The 19,041-nt window shown below is 41.4% G+C and overlaps 1 protein-coding gene across 2 annotated transcripts in view; it reads left to right on the top strand.

Annotated features, from left to right (window-relative positions):
* Positions 1-758: 758 nt before the first annotated feature.
* LOC117730244 (myosin-10-like) overlaps positions 759-19,041 on the top strand; it is a 49,780-nt gene continuing 31,497 nt past the window's right edge. For both annotated transcript variants that reach the window (XM_034531792.1, XM_034531800.1), the window contains exons 1-3: positions 759-908; positions 3,304-3,684; positions 10,247-10,403. In XM_034531792.1, the coding sequence (XP_034387683.1) occupies positions 3,340-3,684; positions 10,247-10,403 (502 nt within the window). In that variant the 5' untranslated portion in view covers positions 759-908; positions 3,304-3,339. The remainder of the gene's footprint in view (positions 909-3,303; positions 3,685-10,246; positions 10,404-19,041) is intronic.

Here is a 19,041-nt window from a genome sequence, read left to right as displayed (position 1 = left end):
CTTTAAATAATCAATAATAATAAAGCTTTTGTTAAATACCTGATGTGGTTCCTGTGGTTTAAAATAATAATAATAATAATAATAATAATAATAATACATTGTCATTGTATTGCGATTTAAGGGGTACTCAAAGGTACAGAAACAATAAAAGCAATAACAATAGGAACAAGCCAGATAGATGATACTACCTTGCCACATTGCATTCTTCTCTTCATTGATTTCAGTTGTATTCTCCGGTGTCTGATGATCTCTTGATGTATTGTAATGATTGATGTACATATTCTGATTGATTAAATTGGCATTTGTTTAAATTGTTTATGTATTATTTGTAAATCGGAGAAAGGGAGCAAACAAAAAAGAAGAAAAAACAGCAAGAAACCGAAAAGAACAATAATTAGAATACAATCAATCATTCTTGGAGTCTGTTATCGATTTGATCTTATGTGTCTGTATGAACTCGAGAAATACAACTATTGCAGCTCTGTTCAAAAGTTGACTGTAATATGAAGTCTAATATGGCTCTTACAAGCAGTGGCATTTAGAATGGCCACGTAAAGCCGCCGCAGCATTTCCCCAGTCTGCAGGTGTCCGTATCTTGGGAGGCTGTTGTCAACTATCAAAGTTTTGGGATGGAAATGATGTCGGACCAATCGTGGTTCGGCATCAGACTCTGAGAGCCAATCACGTCCCAGATATATTTGTGGGTGTGTCCCGAAAAAGAGTGCGGCGGTGCAGCGCAACCTCCCTGGCCGGCGAGAGTTCGGTTGAGAGGGTGCTGGATGGTGGTGGAGGACCACTGATGCGAGAGCGGACGAACGGACTAATTTAGCACGCATTGGGGGACGAGTACATTCATCTACTGGATACTGCTCGGCTCCTGGACCGGGTCCCTTCATCTACCGTGTGTGGTAAGTTCAGCAGGAAAAAACTAAAAGAAGTGCCGGGGCCGTTTATTGTAGTGAGGATTCATGTGGCTAGCAACAGTAACCGTTAACGTTAGCTAGCAGATTATATTGTGCCGTGACTTTTCAATGATGGAGGACCAACGGGTTTGCTCATGTTAACCGGCCCCGCAAAGCCAACGTGTTATTTGTATAGTATATATATATATTTTAATCAGTCTGATAAAGTCTTAAACTAACATTGGTGATGCAGGCATGTTTAGACTTAGAATATAGCCTTTAGGAGCTCCGCGTGAAACGGTGTGGTCATTGTCCGCTCTCCTTATCCCCACCCAGACACACGTTTATGAGACACCCACACCCATGATGGAGTTGTGCCTCATCCCAACAACTCTTGATTCGCATAGACAGGAGAGCGTTGGTGATATAGTTTGTTGTTCATTCGCTCGGAGACATAAAAGGCACCAGTGTCCGACCTTCCGTGGTGTTTGCGGGTCCACCAGAGCTGTCGCTTCCCACGCAGGCATCATGTAGAGCGGGTGCGATACGAGACACAGCACGTTAACTTTGCTAACGGTAGCAAGCTAACCCTAGCCTATGCAGCGGTTCGGCCCGGCCCGTGTGTGTGCGCGCGCGTTTTTATGTGTGTGCGCGCGCTTGTATGTTTGTGTGTGTGTGTGTGTGTCAGGTCCCTAACGAGCAACGTTTACAGACAATTGCACATTTTGTCGACCCCCTCCTCTGCCGAAATATCCCGCTCGCAGGTGTCGATGCACCTCTGTGGTGTAACGTTAGGGCCGCATGAGGGATGGAAGTAGTGCTTTTTTCCAACTCGGGTGTGAGCGGATGCGGCGACACGGCAGCCAGCAGCCACACTGATCCTCCGGCCCCTGACCCGACCCACATTGGTGTCTAATCAGCGCCTGATTTAAGCACGGGACTCGATCGTAGGTTAAATATCTCCGAGCAGTCACCAGCTGATGTTTGATTAATAAGACGCAAGTGGTGCTTCAGTCTTGACCAACATTCAGACGCGTCTGTGTATCAGCTGTTGGGGGCATCAAGTGCCTGCTTTTACTTAGTTACTCTTTTAGTTAGTCTTTTTTTTAGCTCCGTTTATGGAGGTGTATGCTTTTATTGTTGATGGTTTAATTGTATCTTCTCTTGGATGATGTAGTAAAACCACTCATCAGTCTTTTCCAACTATATGTATGCATTTTATTGATTACTCCTGTGGTCTAAAAAAGACACCTCACTGTTTCCTGAAGCCAAAGGCAATATCTTCAAATTCTTTTCACTATTAATCTGCCAATTGTTTTCTCGATTCATTATTTTCCCTGTAACATGTCAGAACATCTTCAATATATACTGTATGTATAGATACCACTCACGTGTATTATTGCAGAACACAGTCAGTTTCCTGTGGCTTTTGCAGAAGGCTTAAATGGTGATGTGACTGTACATGTGGGTTGGTTATGCACAGGGATGGAGGTGTGAAGGGCACAAGTTAGTGTGGGCCCAACTAGTCCACCTGGAAACATCTCAAAGCCCTAAAGCAAAGGAAAGACAGCAAAGCATAAAGACAGAATACAAATAATTCATATTACATGTTTTTATTTGGGTTCCAATATCTCTCATTTGGAAAGTAAAACATATCTTGGCTCTCTGAAAAGAGTATCGTAACAGGTGCTCCCTCTCCTGCTGATTGAGACACTAGTTTTGGTGTATTTTCTTCCTCAGCTCTTCTTTTTCTTCATACAATACATACACTTACTTTAACATACACACATATACATGTGTATATATACATAAACACATATATTGTTGAAAGGTTCTTGTACTTCTAGATGAAACCTGAGTTTCCTTGGAACCAACATTCAGCAGCCGTTAGAGAAGCTGCATCACCTTAAAGCATTACTTACATAACTTTAACCATCAGCTTCAACATTGAGCTCTATTGATTTCAGCCAAGTTGAAATGATGTCTTACCTGAACACAGCATAGCGGCCTATAAACTTGCACTTACACTACATTTATGCCGGGTTCACGTTGGACGAGGAAGCACTATTGAGGAGCAGCCTGGCTGTTGAAAAAAGAAGCGCATTTTTCCGGCAACAAACAATTCTGCTCCTCTGCTGTTTGTATTGATTTAAGCTCTCTCTCTGTCTCGCTGTTTGTTTGTTTGTGTGTGTGTGCGTCTGCTCGTTTATTTAAAGATTTTTTTAAATTATCATTTGTGATACCACGACAGCTTTGTGCTCTTTTTATATATAGTACAGTGGTGGTCTCATCTGTACGATATGAAGGTGAACAGTGGGACAGTTGGCTGCATGGAATTTAATTGAAGCATTTTCTTTTTGTGTTGTTCAGACAAACATTATACTTTCTCTACTCCCTACAGGTGGCGTAGTGTGTTCTGCTCCTGGTTCCAGCAGAAATGTCACAGCGGTGTGGGCAGGAGGACCCGGAGCGGTACCTCTTTGTGGACCGCGCTGTGGTCTACAACCCGGCAGCACAGGCTGACTGGACGGCCAAGAGGCTGGTATGGATCCCATCAGAGCGCAATGGCTTTGAGGCTGCCAGTGTTCGCGAGGAGCGCGGAGATGAGGTGGTGTTGGAGCTGGCTGAGAACGGGAAGAAGGCGGTGGTCAACAAGGATGACATCCAGAAGATGAACCCGCCAAAGTTCAGCAAAGTAGAAGACATGGCCGAACTCACCTGCCTGAACGAAGCCTCCGTGCTTCACAACCTCAAAGACCGCTACTACTCCGGCCTCATCTATGTAAGTATTTTTTATTTACTCATGACAACTACAAGTAACATTTTGTAATCAACTCCTTTCACATTGAAGAAACTAAATTAGGGTCTGAAACTGTTTTTGTTGTTGTAAACAGTTCCATCCAACCATCTATGAGCCCCTCTACAAATACAGACTTTGTGATCAATATTTTTATATATTCTTTGTCAGGTTTGATTTACATCTCGAGAACTCATTAATAAATTCAAGGACTCCTTCATTCATATGTCTTAAAATGAGCAATCTATCTGCATATCTTAGCATTTAATGCTTGAATCGAAGAAACACATTTCCTTCAATGACCGAGCCATCATGTCCTACATAAGCTGCCGGTCTCCCCTGTGATTATGGCCCACTTAGTGCCATGCATTCCTGGAATAGCCCCGACACGGAGCTTGTGGGCCACCTGAGACCCGGGAAGGAGGCAGGGGCTGAGAGGTTCATACTCAGAGGCCCGGTCCCAAAGACAGAAATGAGTTTGGCTAAATTAGATTATTTAAACAGTGGAACATCTTTCTACTCAGTAAGATATTTACATTAAATAATATTTGAAAAAAATGTAACAGCTGGGATTGTCTGAAATCACTTGCATCTTACATGCACATAAGTAAAAGTCTTTCCCTTTTTTTCAGGGAATTATTTGTTGAAGTTGAAAGTACTTGTCCTTATACTGTGGTTTTACTGTTGTAGTACAGCAGCTGATACTTCTGTAATGCTTGCCAGGCGGCAGCAGAGTAAACAGGCTGTGACTCGGGGGAATAATTCCTTTTAATATTCTTTGGGCTATTCACAGGCACCTCTTGTCACCAGTATCACATAAATGGTTACCAGTGTTCGTCGAGGCGGTTTTAATCAGCTGCTGTAGAGTGCTGATCCAGCAAATATTAATTTATAACAAGCTGTAACCAGTGAATGTGGCATTTTGGCTTAATTTCTTATCGACATTCTTGCAGATTTTACGATTGATTACTAAGTCTACGATCGGTTACGTCATAATCCATTTAATTTATATAGTGCTTTTCTAGATACTCAAAGACACTTTACATTATACACCGTAGACACAGCTACGGGGAGCAATGCAGGGTTAAGTGTCTTGCTCAAGGACACATCGACTAGGGCGGGGATTGAACTGCCAACCCCTTGATTGAAAGACAGGCATGCTAACCACTGACCCATAGTCGCCATGGTCTATTCAGTCGACTACACCTTGCATCTTTACTCTGCTGTATTGTAGCAAGGCCTGAATATAACATGTTATCACTTTATAATTAATGTAGTGGAGGGTACATAGGTCTAGTACTGTGAGCTCTGCTATGTGTTCCCTGTTCCCTGATGGCTCCTTGCCAAGAGGCTGCTTGGTCCGTTTGTATCTTCTGACAGGAGAAGTTGTGTGCAGCCATATTAGAACAATGATGAACTTACCTGTACCACGACTATACAAGAATTTAAGAATATACATAAATCATAGGTAATCTCTTTGTAGATGTGTTGACAAAAGTTGCTGCTGAAACAAAATGCTCCCTTCTTCTTACTCAAGCTGCACGAGTGTAGTCATCAAGTTGAGTTTTTATTTATTCAATAAAACAAATTCAGTATAAATCACATTTCTTTTTATTCTTCAGAATTTCCAGAGTGCTTTTAAGGAGACCCTTTACCCATCTCTTAGCTCGGGAGGCCTGTGCTGAGTCACACTGTAACCGACCCGCCTTAACAGAGTTCTTTGTGTCCACTGATAAGCAACAGCTGCTCAAATAACTGAATTATTTTCAGCTTGTCTGCCAGAACACTGATGCCAAAATAACAGCCAATCCATCGGCTTTTGAACGTGTGCTATTCTACAGGGTTACAGACACGTCTTTATCGGATCCAGTTTGCATACTAAGTTAATTTCTGGGCTGCTAAATGATCATCTCTCCTCAAGGTCAAAGTGCCAAAGTATGACCCTAATGAACAAGGAGTTTTAGGAGATTCGAGTTGCATGCATGCAGATCTCTGTCAGTCATTTCCGCTTTCGCATTCCTGTCTCGCATGTTTTCGTTTCTTTCTTTTGAGGATTGTGCGACTTTGTAAGTCAGACCGACATAGCACAGCGCTGACATAACATCTTTGATTACTTGTATCCACACAGCAGGCAGTTGATGTAAAGGTGATAATTAGAGCTTCAACGGGTCATAAAACCCACGGTTCGTATTGGATCACAAATCGGATCAGCGCAAAAGAAAAAAGGGAGCAAATATACATTTTAGAATTCCCTGATCATGTTTATTTTTGCAGCTGATACTAATTGCAGATTGATGCTAAATTGTTTTTCTTTGTTATTGTCATCTTTGTGTTTTTTCATAAAGACACACAATTCAAATGATAAGGAAATAAAAGATTGTATTTTCATTTATTAAAACAAATCTTGCCATTATTAGTTTTAATGACGTATTAGAAGCTGGTAGAGAGGTTTAATTAATCTCTAATATCTATTTATGTTGCTGTGAAAACATCTCCTTCAAACAACTGGAACACTACATTTTACGAGATTAAATGTGAACACATCATGATAATGTTATAGTATTCCTTCATCCAATACTCATTTTCACTGAACGCATCATAATGTAACCCAAGGGAACCTTTGTTTGTTGTCTATTAGCCACTTTACCAGCTTTCCTCCGGTCAATTTCAACACGGATTGGTTGTTTACAATGTAACATTATCAGGGATCGGCAAACAGAAAGCATGAATGTCGATGTCCTGATCGCATTATTTTACTGAACATTGGCGGATAACGTTGTCAGTAAAACTTTATTTCACACTGTGATGGTTAAACTGTGAAATTAATCCGCGGTTCACATGTGTGCCAAACCGCGAGGATCCCGTACGCATCCCTTACACCACTAGTGATAATCATGCTTTCAACTTTTAGGATTTTGGAAGGTAAAAGACAAATTAATTTAGACAGACTTTATGGGCAATGTTCAACTTAAAAAACTCAAAACCGGTTTCACTCATTGAAACTTTGATGGACATACCACGTCATGCCTGGCTTTAGGCATGACGTGGTAGAAGCATGGTTGAAGGAAAGGAGGACTGGATGTGGTGATGCATTATTGAATGCCACTATATGCTCGTCCTTTGGCGGCACAGAGTGCACATCCCCAAGAGGATGGCTGGCAGCTCCAGGCTGAGAGCTTAATGTTGATTCTTGTGTGCCTTTATCGGCAGGCTGTCTCTCTGTTTAATAAGCCTGCCTCTTACTGGAGCATGGCTCTCTTACCAACCCTTACCTTGATTGTGACTCATTTTCCAGTTGGCTGGATTTCCTCTTTGTCATGTGAAGAGGTGGAGACTTTTGTAAAACGCCAACTCAATAACTCGTCCAATAACAAGATGTTACATAATAGTGGAGTTATGTTGCTTGGTGGCGGCGCCACACAATGTCTCCAACTCATTTTCTCATAGATTATTTGCATTCAGCATTTAAAGACTTCTTTTTTCCTTCTCACGCTGTCATCTTCCTTGCCGGGTAGAATGAGTCCTCTCAGCTGTTAAAGCTGTTTGAATTTAGGTTAGTTCCCTCTTGTAAGCACACAGTGATGACAGGTTCATCGTTTTAATCAAGTGCTGTTAAGTGAGATTAAGCGCACCTCAAGATTTAGAGCAAATACAGTCTGCCTGGGCATTACTGGAAGTAATTAAAATGTGTTGTGTGAGGCAAATGTATTTCTTAATGTCCCTGGGAAGTGTGCAAAGACAATGACATGATGGTAAAGCCCAGTTAGCCCAGTTGTGTCAGAATGGGGGGGGGGGGGGGGAGAGAGAGAGGCTGAGGCCCTGTTGCTAAGCACCGTTTGGTTCACAGACATTTATTTGGACATTTCCGGAGGACTTGGAACCCTTTCAACTGTGTGAGAGTGCTCCTCTGTTCACCATCGCTTCTCTGAGTTTTGTGCTCAATGCTCTGTTGACCAGCTCAGACCCATTTATCAGCTCAAAATTCCCAGAATTTTTACTGAACAATCGTCAGTAAAAATGTATTTGACACTGTGATGGTTGAACTGTTTAATTAATCGACTGTTCACATGCGTGCCGAGCCACGAGGGGATTCGTACGGATTGTGGATCGACAAGGATCCGTTACGTCGCGAGTGGATTGTAGTATTAACTTTCCAGCAAACGGTAGAAAGTTTGTGAAAACTGTGCATTTTGAGGAAGGACTGACCCCCAACACGTTGTCTGGCTGGTGTCTTGTTGTGTCGGTGTCCAACCCCTTGCCCTCAGAGCCACATTAATCCCTCAAATACCCCCTGGGGTCCACTGTCAAGGACAGCCAGCTGAGTCATCCCTCTCCCCACTGCCTGTAGCCCACGCTGGGTCAGGAGCACTGATCTGTCTGCCTGGCGCTGTGCCCACCGTAGGGGACTTGGGAAGGGGTTATTGTGGCGAGGGCCCTGTAGTACATCCTGTGCTGCATGGAGTTTGTTTTTACAGGCGATTCCAGTTAGCAAGGTGTGAGTATTGGCCTCAAGAATCGGTGAAGTAGGATAGTGTTGCTGCCGGTGATTCCAGGGTAACAAATCTCAGAGGGGCTGCACAAAGCTGTGTTGAAAGCATCTGTGCACATGGAAGAGGTGGGAAGGGGGATTTTGATGGCCATCTGGTGGCTATCTGACTCCATTTCTGTACCAGCAGGGTGTGCATTTAATTGAAATCTTTATTTGAGTGACTATATAGAATCATTTAGTATCATCATGTAGTATCATCATAACCATTATGTTGATATCCAGCTATATCCGGTATACTACAGTAATCAATAAATGGCAGAATATTTTGTTGTGTTTTAGAACAAAAGAACAAAATTCTCCAATTTATAATTAAACTTACTATAACTAATTCAACCTCTGTCATGTTAAGCGATGCCGATATTATGTGGAATTATTGCCCAGCACTGAATGGGTATTGCAGTAACATCGCATCAGATTACATATATGTGTTGTGTACGTGTGAATGTGTGGTGTGAACCTGCAGCCATGTGACAGTTGTGATGTGTTTTGTCAGAGGTCTTTCTCTCTCTCGGCCTCACACACACACACACACACACACAATGTCCTCTGCTCACAAAGCATGCTTTGGTCATGCTAGCATTGTTCCAGTTAGCAGCCCCTGCGGGCCCCCTGCAGCCCACTGGTTGCCGCAGACAACATAATTTAAAGAATCTGGCTTTGCAGCCCAGCCAAACAGAGAAATCAGAAAGGTGACAAAAGAGGGAGGAATGCAGCATAGAGTAATAAAAAAGAAAAAGCACAGGGTAGTTGGTACCAGTAATAGAGGATAGTCAGCAGAGGGAGGAGAAACGCCCTCTTCTAATCTGAATTCATGATCTGGACAGATGGCTGCAATTTATCCACAACAAAAAGTTTTTATCGGCATCATGTATCAAGATGTTTGATAATCCCAGTCATCGATTCAAAAAGCCTTAATCTGGCGTCTACTGTAAACTGCGTACCCTGTGCACTCTTGAGTTAATGGTGTGCCCCAGCCGCAGACATGTCAGGGATTAACCCTGTGCTGCCTGTCTGACTGCATATCTGCCTGTAATACAGTTGGGGGACCTATATCCTGTTGTGGATTAAAATCCCCACCCTTTGCATCTGATTCCTGGTGTCAGTCAAAGAATGTTGGGGTAAAATTGCCACTAGTCTTATGTGGATAAAAAAAGAGTTGGAGAATTGCCACATATGAGGAGCATCAGCGAGTAGAGCAAGAATTTAAAAAACTGTGGGACACTTGGCGGTGTCACATCTGTGGTGTCATAACCTGCACACCACAAGGGGCTTGGCACAAAACAGATTTGTTTACAAGTGGATAAATTATAAGTTGATTTTGTCTTTGCATATATTGTTTAAGCGCTGCACAATATGCACAAGGATGTGATTTATAAGGTTTTAGGAGAATTAGTTGCGCTCAGAATCTTCTCATGAACAATATTGTAACCCAGACCTGTCGCACAAGTCATGTACAGATTGTCTGCCTTAATAATGACTTAATCAGACATTTTAAATGACATTTTAAAATTAACTAAACCAACGTCTGGCTTGGACTACACAAATACATCATTGCTAATGATGACATCTCACCGACGTACTCATGAAAAGGTGGCATTCATCAGGCGGAAACAAGCAATTGACGACATTTGGTGAATCTGGTTTGGCTTGTAGGAACATGTCTCATAGAAAGAAGAAGAAAATGTTCTTCCATAAGGGCCATTGTTATAGTAATTACTAATAGAAATTATAGAATTGTATTTGAATCTCTACAGGACTTCAGCATCCAAGAAAATCCACACTCAGCATTGTTCCCTCTAAATTTTGTTCCATGGTCAGCACACTAAAATGATCTCAAATTCCTTTTGTGCTTATGCAGTGTCCATTTAGAGCTCAGTATTATCAAAGCAGCCAAAGAAAAACAAAAAAGTAAAATATAAACTGTGACATAATGATGATGATGTGAGGGCTGCTGTGTGATGAATTAACATTCAACCGTGCTTTGTTTTCTTTCTCTAGACGTACTCTGGTCTCTTCTGTGTGGTCATAAATCCCTACAAAAACCTGCCCATCTACTCCGAGAACATCATTGAGATGTACAGGGGCAAAAAGAGGCACGAAATGCCCCCTCACATCTACGCCATCTCAGAGTCTGCGTACAGGTGCATGCTGCAAGGTAGGTCTGAGTGTCGCCGCTGTACTCTCCTTATTTTTCTGGTTACGTCGTTGTAGCATGGAAATGCTACAGCCAATTTATGAGGATGTATCTTTCTCCTTTCTATTAAGACCTGATTGTTCTTCTTGGACTGTCTGTATGACAGTGTCCTTAATGTTTTTGGTTCTTTCAAAAATACATTTCTACCAATTTGTTCTTGTTTGCTCTGTAAAGTCTCATCTTCTCAGATGTGATGTGTCAATGCTAGCCGGTATTTAAGATGACCAAGAACCTAATGTCCTCAGAGCGTTTTGGTGGCACATTTCTGTTTTACACATTAAGATTGTGACTTTGCGGTAATTTGAGGAATGCACAGAACAGGAGCCCAACATGTGTACATGTGTATGGAGAGAAAAGCTAAACATGTGGCTCCAACTTGAACCTACCTACAATAAAAGTAGACAGATGAAGTGTATTTGATTGACAAAACCATGAGAATATGGCCACAATATTCAGATGTTCTCTTCAATCCAGGGATTTCTTTTCCTAAGCATCTGCCTCTATTAATCCACACAAATAGTACACGTGAGGTCTTGGGACAGGGATGTCGTATATGTACAGATTGTAAAGCCCAAGGCAAATTCGTAATTTGTGATACCGGGCTATATAAAATAAACTGAATTGAATTGAAAGTGTCTTAACTCTGACTTTCAGCACGTTTGCATATCTTGCCCTGTGCGTGGCACTGCTGTCATTGGTGGCAGTCGTGGCGTTTATTTAATTAGAATTTATTTAGGAACATGCAATCTTGGCAGTCAGAATGATGTCTTCAAAGACCCCTTGCTCAATTGAGCGTCCAGGCTCTCTGAGCAGTGACTGACTGGGATCAGACCAGCGAGAACAGAGAGGGTGACCCCATTGTGCTCAACAATAGGTCCTTTGTGTGATTACGAAGGCCGACCAGTGGGGGTGGTGACAAACTGGACAGTCCCGTCAGTCCTTTTCGGCCTTGCTTTCCCCATGTTGGTACACAGAAGGAAGCTTTGGTAGTGTAAACAAGTAGGTTGATGATAGCTTCGCCTCTTTTTAACCAAACACTTCTGGTATAACGATGATGGTCATTTCTTTGTTACCCCCTTTTTTGCCCCAAATGTTTAGATATTTTCTTGTAGTTGTTCTTTTTAAGGTTTATTCTCAAGATGCTTGTAGTGATGTTGATTGAATGGTATTATCGACATAAACGCAGTGGGGCAGTCTTTTCGTAAATGTGTTGAACATGTTTGTGTGTTTTCCTTTTTCTTCAACCAATGAAGCTTTTCAAGCTTTTCAAAGGCTGCATGTGTGTCTCGGAGTACACACGCCTTATTGGTCATTTTTAATGCGCTGCTTATCCAAACCATTTTCAGTCGTTTCAGAATTAACGGTGTTAATTCAAAATGAGGTTTGTAGGTTGGAGATTAGTGAAGAACAGCTGCTGTTCAGCTGTGGCCCTAGCATTTCAGCAACCTGGTGGATATAACAATATCCAGCTGTATAGAATAGCTCTGAGTTTTCTTTTCTCCTATTTTCTCCAAGTGATCATTCATGTCTTTGGAAAACCAGACACGGAGGCAGATATCCTCACATTTCTTAGATATGGATGACATTTTCAGGGTCTGTAATTCTATATTGCTGTAATGATATACACTGTGTGGTGTAGTACATATTTGTGAAAATCAATCAACAATTTATAGATAAAACACTGGCTTATTGGCTCATTCAGCAAACGAAACACCTGACAATTCAAGATGCGACAAAATTATACAAATATCCAATATTGCCATAAAATGACCAATTATAATGCTGAAAGAATCGTCGGAAGGTCGTCAACAATTTTGATCAAATCATTTAAACTTTGTGCCAAAACCTAATAATAAACAAAGGATGAACAATTGATTGTTAAATTGTAAAGAATAATCTACATATTAATCCAGAATTAAAAGTAACAGCCTTTGTCTAATACAACCAAAAATATTAAATATTAAGTTTATCCATTTGGGTATAAAACTTCAAAAATGGTCACACATTATATGTCACCATATTGCCCAACACCCTGCCCCTGTTATCTCACAATGTTTCATTACATTTCAGCTGTTATTTCATCATGTTTAGACTTTTGCAGTGTCAGTTGCCATCTGAACAAGAAAACACACTTGAGACAAATAATTTGTTGCCTCTGATTTATGACCTTTGGAGCTGAACAGATATAAATATCATATTTAGGATTGAAGGGTGTCTCAGACTCACAGGGGTCTGTTAATTACCTCAGCATCGCTGTGAAGCCCGTCAGTGCTCCGCTGGGAGGTTAAATGAGGTGTGAACTAACAAAACAGGGTGTGTACGATGGACCTCTAGAACTTACTGCACATCTGTCATTGATTAGCCATCCAGATACTTTACATAATTGCCCTCACTGCTCAGCTGAGGTGAACTCACTGATGTACAAGGAGCTAATTTTACCATATTTGTTGTCAGGAAATGCTGATGTATGCTTGAATGAAAACATGTGTTAAAGGTCCAGTCATGTCAGCAGCTGCGAAGGTCTCCAAGTGGACATTCATCAACCGCAATGAAAAGTGTCCCAAGGTGTGGCTTTGAAAAAGGGAGTCTTTGTTGCAGGTGAAATGGCGTAAGACCCCTCATTTCGAGCCGCTCCCTGGCGTCTAATCAGGGTGTTAGGTCAGGTCCACCTAAATCCTTCTTAGCTTATTGAGTTTTTTCTCTCTCACAGAGGTCCATTTTATAAACAAAGCATTTCTCATGTCTCATGTATTACCGATATTGATCAAAGTTTAAGTGAATTGTTTGAAAAATGCAAACTCATGTTCCATGAAGTTTCCATTTGTTCTTTTTCTCACAAAGCTGCTCTTTTTCTCCCCTATGAAAAACAACTGCAACAGATGTGGACAGTAAAACTGCTCAGTCAGTAACTGAAGGAGCAGCCCAATTGTATCAGAAACAGCACAGCTGGAGCTATAACTGCTATTCTTTTAACTATTATAAAAAATAAAAAACTGTATCCCCTTAAAATGAAATCTAATAGGGCAGGTGACTAAAAACTACCAGAGAGGAACTCTCAATACGAGTATAATACAAGCAGATCCACATACATACACTTTGTTTTGTATTCCTTTAAGCCGATTCATTATGAAATTGGAGCCACTAAATATATAAGTTCCAATGAAATGTAAGATCAATCAATCATTTACTAATGACCACACAATCAAGGTCAGTGGGATTTTCTTTTGGCAGAGCAGAGTGAGGAATCTCAATTCATTAGTGACACACAAGATCTGTCCCGTAACACCTGTTGAACCTCAAAAGGATAAAACATGGTGGTTCCCCATCCATCTTAGAAAATGTATCTGTACAAATACTCCAGATTTCTTTGAGTTTTGCATGAGTCTTGCTCGTAAAGTTCACCTGGTGGCTCAGTCTGTGACAGCGTCTCAGACGAATATTTTATGACAATATTACGAGCCAAAATGTAATTTTATTTAATGTAATTAATAAATGTATTTGTCTCTCTTGTTACTCTGGTCTTTATTAAATATATAACCATCAGTATGTCTTAATTTCCCTTCACACTTGATTTTCCTTCTCCAGTCCAGTCGCCTCTGTTTTGCTGCCACACTATATGTCACCACTGATTTATTTTGAACCCAATGTAGATATTAATGACACATTTGTTTCTTAGCTTTAGTTACCATGAATACAAATCTAAATCCTGTTGTCAGTGCTTCTGACAATGTTAATCTCCCTATCAGATTTCTTTCCAGGCTTTCCCTCTCAGATAGGAAGCTAAATACTTTGGATCTTCATTCCATTTATTTCCATCTGTAAATCCTTGGCTGGAGCCTCAGCTCCAGTTCTACTCACAGCAGAGGCCTTTGCCATTATAGCCCTAAAATGGATGATTTAAAATGATTGACTGCTTTGACTTTTAAAACCATATTTACAGATACCTCTGTGTCAAGGGATCGTCCAATCCCTTTGAGACAATAGTTTATGGTTTTCTTCTATTTGGACGGTGCAGTGAGATGAGAGACATTCATTGGCTCATGCCCCTGCAAACATGACCATAGCCTTCTATTAACTGGCTGTAAAAGCCCCTTTAGCGCCCTGTCATACTGTAAATATAATTGCACGTTGGCGTTAAGCTAATAACCAATCACAAGCCCCCTCTGGGTTATGAGATAGCTGTTCTGTGCCAGGACTATACAGACACCCAGGATTATTCAAAATCAGCGATGCTTGAGATTTCATGTTTCAAGTTTCATATATGTGGTAGTCCTGCGTAGTAATTCTGCATTTTCTTTTTTTTTTTTCAATGATATTGGTCATCAGAGCCTTAAACCAGCATTGTATCGTAGCTCGATGTATGGCTAGTTTGCAGGATTGCATTTATCCTTAGATTATCCTAAAAAAATATATGGTATTGAAAGATTATGACAGTAGTTATAGCATATGTACGAAGGATGCAACAACAGTGCAATTCCAATAGTCCTTTTCAATCGTAAAACACTTGCTTAGAACAAAATTGAAGCTGTGAGTTTTCTTTGGTTGTGGGGGTGGTGGCATGTTAGAGATGCTGAAGTACAACCAAAAGGTTGGTGATTGCCACCCAGGTTCACCCATGTTCATAAATAACAATCCCTCTCACTGGGTGGTGAAAAATATGTCTGGAGTCTTGTATACCAGCTGCTATAACCCAAACAACCCAACATAAACTATCCGTATTTGCCAATATGGCTTATTGACAATCAGCTATCGCTATCTGCAGCAAAAAATATGTGATATGAAAATCTGTAAGTTATATTTGCCCTTTCTTTTCCCTGCTGATCCGATCCATGACTCAAACCCAGGATACGATCCGAGCAGTGAGTTGTGTGAGCTGTTGCACCATTAATATTTGCTGTAGGAGAAAGGACTAAGTAAGCCGTGGACCGCCCTGTCTGGTGAATTACTTCTATTTTCATTTTATAGTATAGTGGATGTTCATTTACTCATACAACTGCCAGTTGATTATTTTGGTAATGGCTTAATATACTATCTGTAGCTAAGCAACAGCATCATTAATAATATAGCTCCTCTTTTTCTCCACAGACAGCACAGAGACAAAGCTCTAGTTCCTCGTGTAAATGAGACGGCATCACAGTGCTCATCGATTTGTCTTAATTTTCATGAACATTCAGCTGATATGTCCTGTATTTACATCTCTGTGTTTTTGGAGGTTGTTGCCCCACTGTGACACTCAAGTATCGGCTAGATCAGAGTGCAGGACTGGTTCCTGAGGTGAGTGTTTGCACTTCAAATACAGGCATTAGCCATCAGTGGCAGACACTGGCTCAGGCCCAGCGTGCCGCAGCCTCACAATGAGCTCACTGTCGTGAGCTGAGATCAGCTCACCCCCCTCCCCTCCTTCACTCCCCTTGCTGGGAGAAACACCACATGCAGAGCCGCTCTGTTGATGTCAAAGCCGCAAGACATCCTCAAATGTGTCTCTGTCACCAGTTTCTAAGACCATTGATACAGATACTGCCATTGGACTCAAATAGCTAGATCGGGTATGACTATAGGCCGATCTGGCATTGCCTACCATTATTTTATAAAACAATAATTAAGTATGTTTATAGCTATTTATTTATCTGTTACATTTTGTTTTACAAAGTTAAGAAAGTAGTGTTTAAGTTAAGCCTGGTGTTGCTTTACAGAATTATCCCAGTCACTACCACACAGTGAGGACATGTTACACCTGTAACTTGTCTAATTGTCAATGTGTTGCCCTTGAAAAGGTCTGGATGCAATACTTAAAATGGTATTCAAACTTTTCAGCTTTCACTTTCACTAAAAATGTTCTATGTCCTGGGGGAATCTTCGCTGACTACCCAACATAATGGGAGTCATGTGCAGCTGGCAAGATCATTTCCAATCATGCAAAACCCACAAAACAGTCCTTATGACCATTAAGTAATGTTACGGAAATAACAACCCCGGTTTGGGTAGCCTGTCAATCAGCGCTTGATAGTCTGGAGGGGTTGTTAGTGTTGAAGCAGTGCTGGCAGATTGGTGAATGGAAATGAGAGGTCTCACAGTGACTGGATCAAATCTTTCCACTGTCTGCAGCCAGGCTGATAAAGGAGACACTCGCGCTTTGAGCGGCATGGTGTTGTGTCTCAGATAGGGATGCCAATGTAACGAGAAAGAGGGGGAAAAGAGGTGATAGCTAATGATGGATTGTGTTTGCACGTGGTAGCAGTTGACGTCATAGCTTGAGAGATCCTGAAGGATCAGGGGTAGCTTTAGTGTGTGTGTACTTGCATGTGTGCACGTGAGGCCAATCCCCTTTGTTACAGTGCTTGACTGCAGGAAGTTCCTGCTCAAAGCCAGGAAACCCATGTTGTCCCTGATGAGCCATTCAGCTGTGTCCTCACTCAGATAACTTTCCATCATTTTACCCCAAAGTCAGCACTTTCGGTCCAGGAAACTTTCACCTCTGACAGAACGGTCCCGCCTGGGACGTAACATGCACAAAATGAGTTGAAGTATTCACAGCATGTCTTAGAGCAGTGGTTCCTAAACCTTTTGGCTCGCGACCCCATTGAAATGAAGCAATGTTTACTTGTGACCCCTCGTCACATGTCATGGCCTTGAGTGGCAACATGAGCATGGTGAGCAGTTCAGTGATCAATGTGATTTTTCTTTCTTGGATTGTGTTCATGCGCAAGTTCTTTGAGACGCCCTGAACCAAATTAGGTCACACAATCACAGGATTGGACCATTTTGGAAGTGTGCTCTGCTGCTCCTTGTGGTTAAATGATCAGATCTTCCATCCACCTCTACCTTCTTGGATATAGATCATGTACTTTCGGCTTGTTGATGTAATGGCAGAATCCACACCAGCAGTGTTTCAGGGAACTACCATCTTTTTTCATGAATCCTATTTGTATGCTGCCCTTAAGCAGGTTTTAATGGCCCGTGATTGTGACATAAAGTGGTTAGCATCCACTGATCCAGGAACAGGGAAAGTATGTTTTATCATTGTGTTGCAATTCCCACCTGCTGTAACATTTTGCTCACGGAAAACAGGCTTTTTTTCATGCTGTTGTTGAGCTACTGAATTCATTTTAGAAAACTAAAATTAAATCTCAAATGTTACGGCTAGAATTTGATTGTTCAGTCAAACAGCTATACTGAAATTCACAAAAGATGCGGATTTCCCTGAGTTGGCTCACCAAGTCAATCTCCTAATGCAGCAACTTGCCAAACACCGGTAATCTTTCAGATAACAAATGTGTTGACTTTGCAATACAGTTTGAGTATTAATGGCCTCTGGGATCAGGCCTCTTGATGAGCAGGCACTTACTCATCAAATAAGGAAAGCTGAAAGGAAATGAGATGGATGCCCAGTTAATCTTAAACTGTCAAACTAATCACAGGTGTTTTCTTAAGCCCGTTGTGATGAACAGCCAACCTGCAAGTGTACCGTAGCAGCAATAAATCCATATTATTTGATTTCATGTTGTGGTGACAAGATTTAATTAAGGATACATTTTCTTTTTGCCACATTTTTAAGATGACACAATGTGACATTGAAGGCAGTCCTTTTAAAACGTGCAATTCGAACTGTTTCCAAAGATGAAGGGATTATCTTAATATATGATCCTGACCTCAGGATTGACTTTCTCATGACAGCGTCTGTTCTTGCTGAATGAATCTTACACAGTTGGAGTGTCAGAGTCGACGTTTCAGCTCTGTGTGAACACTGCAACATTAAGTCAATAGAGGGAAGAGAGTCTGATGACTTTTATCTAATCTTTGGAGTTCTTGCTGCTCAGCCAGCCATGTGACTTTAAGGGGGGGGGGGGCTGTCCCTGTGGGGGCCATTGACATGAAGACAAAGTAGTGTTTTCTCATGACATCATCACCATTATATCTCGGGCCTCTAGATGACCCCCGCAGCTTAATGGAAGATGCATTCCATGTTATATTTTATTGCCACGTGACCACAGTGCACATTGCCTTCAGCACAGCACACATTGACATTTTTCAACAAGAAAATAATTGGACCACTCTTTGTCTCACCGTGCTTTCAGTGGTTGAAGCCATGTTCAATTCACTAGTGGTCGCCAGCAGTCATACTAGATAAACTTGCCATCACACAGGCGCAAATATTGTTATATTGTATAGGTACAAATACGATATTAATCAAATCCGGCCGGCTTCCGTTTGTCCCCCAAAGAGGCTATTTTGTTCATTTTAGAGATAGACTGATTTGTTGTCCGTTTACTTGAAAGATATCAGTTTTTATGCAAATATATTAGTAGCTGTATACTTGTTGACAGGCACGGGACACGAAATGCCAAACTATGTTTAAGTTCATTTAGAGACGGTGTCACGCAATCGCCAGCAATTTATTTACCAATTTAAAGCTGACATTACAGTTGCCCGTGCAGTGACTTGACTTCACATTGCCGCTTCTCTGCATTTCTGACGTTGCATCCAGGAAATACATGTGCTGAAATGCTGTGAAGCCTGAGCCTGCTGAAAAATACGGGTCCACAAAAGCAATCTCATTATTCTGATAAAAATGTAAAGAATGAGACACGGCCTGTTAAAA

Source organism: Cyclopterus lumpus, chromosome 1 (genome assembly GCF_009769545.1).
Source record: "Cyclopterus lumpus isolate fCycLum1 chromosome 1, fCycLum1.pri, whole genome shotgun sequence".
NCBI lineage: Eukaryota > Metazoa > Chordata > Actinopteri > Perciformes > Cyclopteridae > Cyclopterus > Cyclopterus lumpus.
Note: the sequence above shows the minus strand (reverse complement) of the source record. Positions and strands in the feature narration are given on the sequence as shown.